Raw genomic sequence first — 8992 nt, forward strand, 5'->3', positions numbered from 1 at the left:
TCTCCTGACTACAATCCCATTGAATTATCATTCTCACCGCTGAAAGCATGGATAAAGGCGCATCGAGAGCTTGCAGATGGGTTTGATGAGTGGTTTGAGGGCTTCTTTCATCTTGCTGTTCAACAGTGTGGTGTTGAGAGGCACGCAAAAGCATATTTTCGACATTGCTTTTTTGAGGTTAACGAAACTACTATTGATGTACCCTACGATACTATTGAGGAGGTATCAGACTAGCTCGGAGGGAGTACTCGAAACAAGCTTTCGAATGATACTATTGCCGTCGCTGTACAATTTGTTGTTATATAGTAATCGTTGAAAAGCAAAATTAAGTCATCTTCTGAGTTATAATATAGAGCCGTGTTGTATAGCCGAAAAGGGGTTCTTGGCAGGTCTTGGCGTAAATTTCTAAATTAAGCGAAATTTTTGAATTAATTTTCGTGAGCTTTAGTATAAGCTAGTAATTTATTTACACTTTAGTAATTAATTTTGTGTGAGAGTCCACCCAAATAGATGACAATACCTGAAATCTTAATACATAGCTCAACGTCTATCTTTACTTTGGTTATCAACTAAAGGCTATCTAAGCGAATTCAGTCGCTGTTATTGATCTCAAAGGACTGCGAATGCTCAAATTCATCATAAAGAGCGCTGTCAGCCTCCTTAACGCTCTCCGGATGACGTTGATGCCATATCTTATCGTGCCGTAGCAAATCCACGCGAATACCGTGGCCAATACCTATCTCCTTCCAATCTTCTCTTGTTAGAGAGGCCATATCCGAGAGCCCTACGCCATGTTCAGCTAACTTCTTGAATGCTCGTTCGAATTCAGCTCGTTGAGCCGGTCTATCCTTGATTCGCGAGCAAATAAACGCAGTAAGGCGAGCATCTTCATCTCTAGCCTGTGGAATCGGGCTGCTTGGCGTCACAAGAGGCTGTAAAGGCGTTATAGCCCTTGACGGCGTCGCTGAACCTCTATATCGACCCTCATCATTAGTAGACTCGCGAGGCAGTATATCTTGCTGTTGAGCGCCACCAGAAAGATTGAGGTTGAGCGTCAAACCCCCAGCTGACGCCAAACTTGCTGTTGACGCTGCCTGTGGAGTTGACGGAGGCTGTAGCTTTCTGGTGAGCTCTTTCTCCTTCTCTCTACTCATTCGTTGAGCTAGAGATATAGGAGGATGCGCTATACTAACCCCAGGGTCATCCTTGATGGCTTGATTCCATGCTCGAAGATGCTCTCCGTTAAGTCGAATATGACCATATAACGGCAGATTATAATTGCAACACTTTTGGGACGCACAATACTAACCAATCAAATGAGATTAACATAGCTGACCCAGAGCTGCAACGAGACCATAAGTGCAACGCTTCAATCCCAGTCAGAGTGACTCAAATCTTGAATTGCCTGCATCCACCTCAACTCTTTCCAACATTGAAAGCTTCTCCTGGTCAGATGACCGTAAGCCTGTTTCTTGATTCTTTCTTGGACCGAAGAATATATGGACCAGGAGGAAAGAAGGAAGATAGAAACCTCTGTCCTTCCAGGGAAGGTGCTGTACCCCTGCATTGAAGTGTCAACGCTCGTTGAATTGGGCTACGTTCATCAGGGTCTTTGGCCTATTCATCTGAAGCATCACATTCAACTGAGTGCTAAAGTACTAATTCGTTAATGACTACTGCTGAATCTTCTTGTGCGGTCGAACAAGCGTTACTAATTCAAGAAATTAAACGCTTTGCATCTGCACCATGACTTACAGCCTCAATATTGTGGTGCTCTGATGGGATTCCTTGGCCCACCATCAAGTCTTACACTCAAATGTTCGCACCGTTTTAGACTGAAACATCGTCCTCCACACTATTTTCTCGCAGCTAAACCGTCGTCTGATGGTTGTCGCATCTGGGACAGCGGGACAGCATAACATCAGACGCCAATTGTTCGATTTCTGAGTCCCACCTTACGCCGGAGGATATCATAAAAATGCCATGTCTCAACTAAGCCGCTCCGATGTGCTATTCGAGAAATCCATTCCTGCTCTGCTTACAGTCATGTCTTCTCAATGTTGGACTGACAAAGAGACCGTTGAGTTAGCTTCTGCCACTCTATCACAACGCATACCTCGACCCCAGAGCGCATTGCCCTATGAAAGAGCCTTCCCAACGTTCCAGCGTATCAAGTATCTCTGCCATGACCTCATGCACAGGAGCGCGTCCGAAGCCTACTGCACGATCGCTAGGATCACAGAGTACTCCTTATAGAGATTCCACGGCGCGCACAAGGAAAGCCGAACGACCATCTGTAGGCCATGCGACCGGCTCTTTGACTCGTTTGCCGCTTTTGGGGACCAATAACACCAACCAGATTGGTCTAACCACGTCGAACGCATCGCAGCCGTCAGCTTGGGACGGAAGAAGCTCAATACCTAGACGAAGACTCCAACAATGTTCTCCTTCGTCTTCCACCGTCCAAGCCAATCTTAGCGAGAGTGGGCCAGCCTGCCCTTGGCCGCGTAGATCAGCAGCTGTGCAGAAAATCCAGCCAAAGAATGGTCAGCAACATCTAAGCCTAGAAGACGAGACGCGAAAGCTGTTGGAATGGGCAAGCACCTTCCCACGCGAGTCAGCAATGATTGAAGGGAGCCCGGAGGACTTGCCAGATTCACGGACAGGAGAATATCCAGTGAGTTTGGGAAACGGAGAGCAACAACAACGGCTGGCAGAGAGATTTTACTGGCCTTCGGCTGACCGGCCTTTAGTCATGGACGAGGTCGTGCCCTGGACAAGATCTGAGGCCCCTATCATCCAGATCGGTATGGAAACGGAGTTTAAAATCAACATCCGTGACCAAAACAAGTTCCAGCCCTACATTGGAGACTTTGCAAAGGACCTCGCATATAAGTATAACCGAAGGGTGCCCAACAAGTATCCTCGAATGCATCCGTACATACAACCTTATCTGGAACAGACTAAATACGATAGCTGGTACCTGGTTGAGGATTCTTCCATTCTAGATAGTCAAGTTTCACCCTGTAAGTCAGTCCACCCAAAGACCTTGCAGCAATCGCGAAAACCCGTCACTGATACAATGATCTTGAGGTTTTTTTAGTCGGAATCGAGTTAGTCTCACCAATGTTCTCGGCTTTTCCTGGCTCAACGTGGCGAGAAGGTGTTGAGGCAATGTGGACTTATCTGCACAAATATTACCTTATTCACGGCAACGCTTGCTGTGCAACGCACGTACACATATCGCTGAAGCCTATTTATTCATTGCAAGAAATTAAACGAATTGCCCAAGCTGCCATTCATTTTGAGCCAGCGTTCGAGGTCTTAGTGCCCCCTGAACGCCGCTGGAATTGGTATGCCAGGAGTAATTGGATAGACAATTGCGGTCTAGCATTGCGTGACAAATCACGACCTGAATCTATTCAATTGGTTGAAGAAACATCGAGTATGAGCGGATTAATGCTACTACTACACCCCTTTTACGAACGAAACTATTGTTGGAATTTCGCCAGCCTTGTGACCAAGGGAACGATTGAATTCCGCAAACCTCCAGTCAGCACGTCTGCAGATGAGGCTCTCTGCTGGGCCGAACTCGTCATGTCTTTCATTCAAACATCCATCCAGTGCGAATCGATGGAGAAGCTGCAGATGGTCCCTCCTAACGTCGGTGGCCTTCGTTGGTTTGTGTCGCAGTTCAATGTACCCGGAAAAAATGAGCCAGCGCGCTTAGAAAGGCTATGGCAAGGCAAGCACCCCAAAGCGATGTTGCAACCCGTACCTGCGGGACAGATCTATCCAGGAGTACCGCTCACACCTCGAGAAAAATGGCATCTAGCGCGTTTGGCACGAGCAGACCGACAAAGGATTGAGAGGCTGGCAAAGAACGCTCGAGAGCCGTACTGGTGAAGAGGATTTACAGGAGGAGTACGGAGCAATATGGATTCACTTCCGATGGGTTCATTTTCCGATTGGTCGCCATGGGAGAGCGTGTGGCAGATTGCATGTGGCAAGGAGTAATTGTATCTGACTTTGTAGTAATACCTATACACGTTTGGGATCAACGACAGGGTGAGCGCCAATGCCCTACGTTGCACCTACTACTAACTAGTAAGTACTGTACAGAGTACTCCGTACTTACTACTAAGTTAGTAGTACCAGCACCAAAGTACTCCGTCCTACTATAGTAGTACCTGTCAAGCTCTGCCTTCTGCCCTTGCCACTCGGTGAGATCATTTCTTATCAGAGACATGCCATTAGAGACCGACTCCGCTTCTGTTGAATGGTCGAATAGATCCCGAGTATATCGCGGTGTTTCAGGGATACACATTCGAAGGATGAGGGCAAGGAAGGCAGGGATAGGCCCCCCAAACCCACGACAAGACGCCAGGTAACATCGAGAGCGACACGGCAGTCTCCGGGATAACGGAATGGTTCGAGAACGCTCTTCTCCTTCCGGATCAAGCCAGGGAGCGACCAACGTGAAGAAGGGCGCTTAGCAGAGGGAGACCCTCCAAAAATAATGCCTAAATTACCATCAATGTGTGCTTAGTTTAGGTCTAACTGTTAGGTTAACTCAGCTTCTAAAATCTGATTGAAATCATGTTATTTGGACGTCATGTTATCAAAACTAGGGTTAAATGACGCTTGAATGACGGTCAACTTATGGTCGTTAGAGTCCTCCAATGATCATTATCATGAGAGGATACCAAGATGGCTCGACAGAGAGCCCGTCAAGAAAAGGCGATCAGGGTTGATTACCACTAATCAAGATCAGTCGAATCAGTAGTTAAGCCAAATAATCAACGAAACTCCTAAGTCTATATAAACGAATGCTTTCCCATAACTTTGACAGCTCTCTCTCTCTTGCGCGCGCTCGAGATCGCCCCCAATTAAGTCCAAGATGCCACTAATGCGACCGGTCGTTTGGATCAAGCACCGCTTTCACTTGAAGCTGCATACCTGACTGTGGGATTCCTGCATTTGATTCTTCCCACGCCGGCTCTGATTATGCTCTTGCATGCTCACGATCCTCAGGTAGTTGATCATGGTGAGATCCTCATTCGGCACAGAGCTGTTTTCATTCCGTTTCCCAATAGCAATATAATTTCCAAGAAGGATTGCAAGGTCATCAACCCTGGCTTCGTCATCCCGATAACCTTCCGGAACCGGCCGGAGAGGCGTCACATATGTCTTGGGAGACTGCTGGTGCTGGTCGAAGGAAAGCTCGATAACCTCGCCCGTCAGCCATTTGACGCTATGAATGGTTAAATATTTGGCCTTGACGCGTAAGTATCCGGTTTGTTCCGTACAGCGCGCCTCGTACCCGTTCCAAACATTTTCACCACCCATTTCTACGCCGGCGGGATATAGGCACTTCACTATCGGTTCATTGGAGAGTTCTTTATCGATACCGATCATCTCTCGGCTCTTTTCAGCAAGCTCTATCTCAGCTCTCACTTGATCAAACCTATTCTTAAATTGTCGTTTCTCGGCATTGTTGAAGCCGAATTCGATTATGCTTCCACGCTGCTCAATACGATCGATGAAGGCGCGCAATTGCCGAGTGTCCCTGGCCAAGTTCTGAATGGCATCTATCCGGCTAAGCTTGCGCCCCTCCAACTTGTATGTGACGGCCAAGGTACTCTTGTTCAAGAATGCGAGTACTTCTACCAGCCTTCCAGTGGCTCTGAATTCGTTCAGGAATGGCTGAGGCTCCGATTTTTTCGGGAGGATTTTGTTGATCATAGCATTTCTTCGTTTCGTCGGATTCGCTAACCAGTAGTTCACCAAGTGAACGATCTCGTTGGTCTGTTTGATTGCCTTGTAGATTTCGTCATTGAGTGGCTTCTCTTGAATCAATAAGTCATAGCACTGTTTTTCCCCTTTCGTTGCTTGCACAACGTATTTCCCTGGTGTCATGTTCACGATGCCATCGAGGTCTCTAGGGCTAATGATATATTTACTGTCATCTGTCATAACAACAGTCAATTCAGTGCATTTCGATCCAGGGTGTACTTCGACAGGAGGGATGTCATTGATCGTTCTTAGACGTCCTGCATATTGTAAGTGATTAAATATTGTTGTTGATTTGAAGCCATCCTCCGGCCACTTGACAATCCATGAGAGGGACCTCCGGCCGAGGTCATCAACCGTCCCGGGAAGAAGATAGCCGTCCTCGAGGATATTCTTGACAAATATATTCCAGAAATCGCTGTGTTTTTCATCTGTGTTAGCGCTGTCAGCCGGTAGTGGATATCCATCGATTGCAGGCACCAATGAATTCAAAAACACCCGCGGATTGATTGACAACAGGGGAATGACCTTCAAAATCAACAACTCGATGTCCCGTCGATCGGCTTTGATCTTGTATGTCGCCTCCAAGAAGTCCTTCATTTCTGCTAGATCCTCATTGTTTAGCAATGACAAGAGCAAGACAAGCATTTGCAGGAATCGGGGTCTGATGTATTTCTGTGTGGAATCGTCACTACCGGTGGGGTCCAGAGAATTGTAGTATGACGCGCTAAGAGAGATGATCTCTTTGATACCCTTGCTGGTGGTAAGGGTTTTGAACATTGGTCCGAGGTTAATTCCATACCGCGTATTCTCGGAATTGATGATGCTGACGCGGGTAGCCATCCTAAAGAGGATCGGACTCCTGATGCATAGCCGACGGGCGTCCTCAATCATCGTTTCAAGAAGAGTCCTGGTCTCCTCAAATGTCATCTCAGGGCCGCCTCCTGCTATTAAATTCCGATAGTTTACCATCAAGTCCCATAGAGAACTCCAATCTACTTCGACTAGTAGTCCCCTCAGGTCCCAGTTCCCGAGTCGAAGATCATTGACAATAGTCACGCGCTCGCTGTCGATAGTCAATGTATCAGCAGGCCGCTTGCGCGAAGCAAGGGCCCTCCGCTGACCTGGGAATATTCGTTCAGGCTCACGCGCTTGGTTCTTGGCTCTTGCTACAATGCTTGCGGTCTGATCAGTCTGCACGATCTGTAGATCTGGAGATACATTGAATTGGGTGAGAAGTGAACCTGCGGTATCTACCCGCCACAGCGCATCCTTTTGGTCGGGTATTTTCCCTTCCATATCAATTTGTTCGCTGCGGTTGACCTGGGCTTTATCGGCGCCTCGTAGAAATTTCAATCCCACTGATAGTACGGGCGCCGAGCTTATGACCCTTTCAATTGCCAAGCCATTTACGTACGTTCGCTGCAATCGTGGGTCGGCTTGTTTCTCAAGCTGCTGTATCATAAAGTCTGTTTGCTCTGGCGTAAGTGTTTTGTTCGTGTAGTCGACATAAGCATCGCTCTTCGCTTTCAGTGCTTCGACATGGCGGTGAGTTCGATTTCTGCTCAGGACAACCTCCTCACCGCCGCGATGACTTGTATTGACATGTTCGTTGCCGTTGATGATGGAATGGAGCTCCGCATGCTGCTTCTCTTCATCAGGGAGTATGCGACCTGGATCACCAAACGGGTTTGGGGCTGGGGAAATGCTGGAAGGTCCCGGTCGCAAAGGCCTCGGTATTGGTGAATTGGAAGGCTGAAAGCCATCAGCTTGGGCTCCCCTTTTGGCAGAGGGGTTTAGCCGTGCTTGAGTACGAACCATAGCCGCAGTTTCACGCAGATTCATTCACAATTTATTGATGTGGGTGATTATGGAGGATGGCACGATTCCGTCAACGTCCAACTCTAAAGGCTGAGGGGGATAGGAGTTAGGCAAGGTAGGACTCATTAGCCCATATATGGTAAAGCGGTTTGGGTGCCATCGTCATGTAGCCTCAGCTGTTAGAGGCTTATTCTTGACAGAGCAGTCTTGGGGGCTTTTTTCCATCAGCCTATCGCTTGAGCTCACTAGGACATACATGGCCAATTTTCTCTCTTCTGGCCCAATTTTTTGCAGCAGGTCAGCCCAACGTGGGCACAGCCACTGAGTGAGGCGTTCTCAAGCTTGCAGATTTGGCCAAACGGCCTTCGCGCCCATGATATGGACATGTGGCTGACATGGATCTTGGACTAGAATTTAAAATGAAGATGTTGCTGTGAGCAACGACCACCTACATCCTTAGGCTTGTTGCTGTCATAAGGTGCGGCCCATGCCAATTGCCCTGTCCACTGCCCTACTTTTGAAACAGGAAAGACACAGTGGTGGGCTGTTATGAGATGGAGGTTTTGTTCGTTGCAGAATATGGAGTACTCGCATTCCAACGGCTTTTTGTCGGCGCTTCGGCCCGACTCCCCGTGGTGCCAAGCCCCGTCTGGCGTTGTTCTTCACGTTGGTGGTACGTATGGTACGTACTAACTAAGTAGTACTACTACTACGTAGACTGCGTTCTGATTAGGCGAAGTGAAACATTTCCAGGCTGTGTTGGCCGCAGCCTGGAGGGCAAAGCAAGCTAGTCCCTACCGAAACATTCTCTATTATTGTGATGTGTACGGAGTACTCCGTATATCGAACAGACCTCTGCAAATATCAATGCCACGCAATACAGCCGTACAGGTGACCCTCGGAGGACCGAATAATAGCCGACGTAGTATGTACAGCCCCGCGCGAAAGTATCCGGCCAAAACGCGTCATTTTTGAACACGCGTTTTTTTACACCCTTTTTCAAACAACTACCATGGCTCAACGCAAGGCTTTGGCGCCTCTTGAAATCAATAGAAGCTATGGCAAAGAGCTATCTCCATACCAACGAGGTCAAATTTCGGCGTACAAAGCCCTAGGGCTCACAAGTCGAGAGATTGGTCAAAATCTGCATTGCGGCAAATCCACTGTTTCTGATACCATTGTTCAAAATCCACTACGCAACAACGGCAAAAGCTTGCCTCGTTCAGGACGTCCTCAGGCCTTAAATAGGGTCCAAAAACGCAACATTTTACGCATTATTCGTATCAATCCGAAGATTACTTATCAAGCACTTCAGTCCGAAGTTGGTACTAGTGTTCATCGAAGGACTATTTATCAAATACTCAAAAACGAAGGCATT

General features: G+C 47.7%; 3 protein-coding genes across 3 annotated transcripts; 1 reads left to right on the plus strand and 2 right to left on the minus strand.

The window, feature by feature from the left end:
* Nucleotides 1-590: 590 nt before the first annotated feature.
* EPUS_09412 (uncharacterized protein) lies at nucleotides 591-1154 on the minus strand (the record flags this gene model as incomplete). Its single annotated transcript, XM_007803394.1, has 1 exon — nucleotides 591-1154. The coding sequence occupies one exon, from the start codon at nucleotides 1152-1154 to the stop codon at nucleotides 591-593; it is 564 nt and encodes a 187-aa protein (XP_007801585.1).
* A 1031-nt stretch (nucleotides 1155-2185) lies between these two features.
* EPUS_09413 (uncharacterized protein) lies at nucleotides 2186-3906 on the plus strand (the record flags this gene model as incomplete). The annotated part of the gene is made up of 2 exons (XM_007803395.1): nucleotides 2186-3026; nucleotides 3104-3906. 2 exons carry the CDS (start codon nucleotides 2186-2188, stop codon nucleotides 3904-3906), a joined length of 1644 nt encoding a protein of 547 aa, XP_007801586.1.
* A 1035-nt stretch (nucleotides 3907-4941) lies between these two features.
* EPUS_09414 (uncharacterized protein) lies at nucleotides 4942-7614 on the minus strand (the record flags this gene model as incomplete). The annotated part of the gene is made up of 1 exon (XM_007803396.1): nucleotides 4942-7614. One exon carries the CDS (start codon nucleotides 7612-7614, stop codon nucleotides 4942-4944), a length of 2673 nt encoding a protein of 890 aa, XP_007801587.1.
* Between the last annotated feature and the right edge of the window lie 1378 nt (nucleotides 7615-8992).

Source organism: Endocarpon pusillum (assembly GCF_000464535.1).
Source record: "Endocarpon pusillum Z07020 unplaced genomic scaffold scaffold2241, whole genome shotgun sequence".
NCBI classification, from domain to species: Eukaryota; Fungi; Ascomycota; class Eurotiomycetes; order Verrucariales; family Verrucariaceae; genus Endocarpon; species Endocarpon pusillum.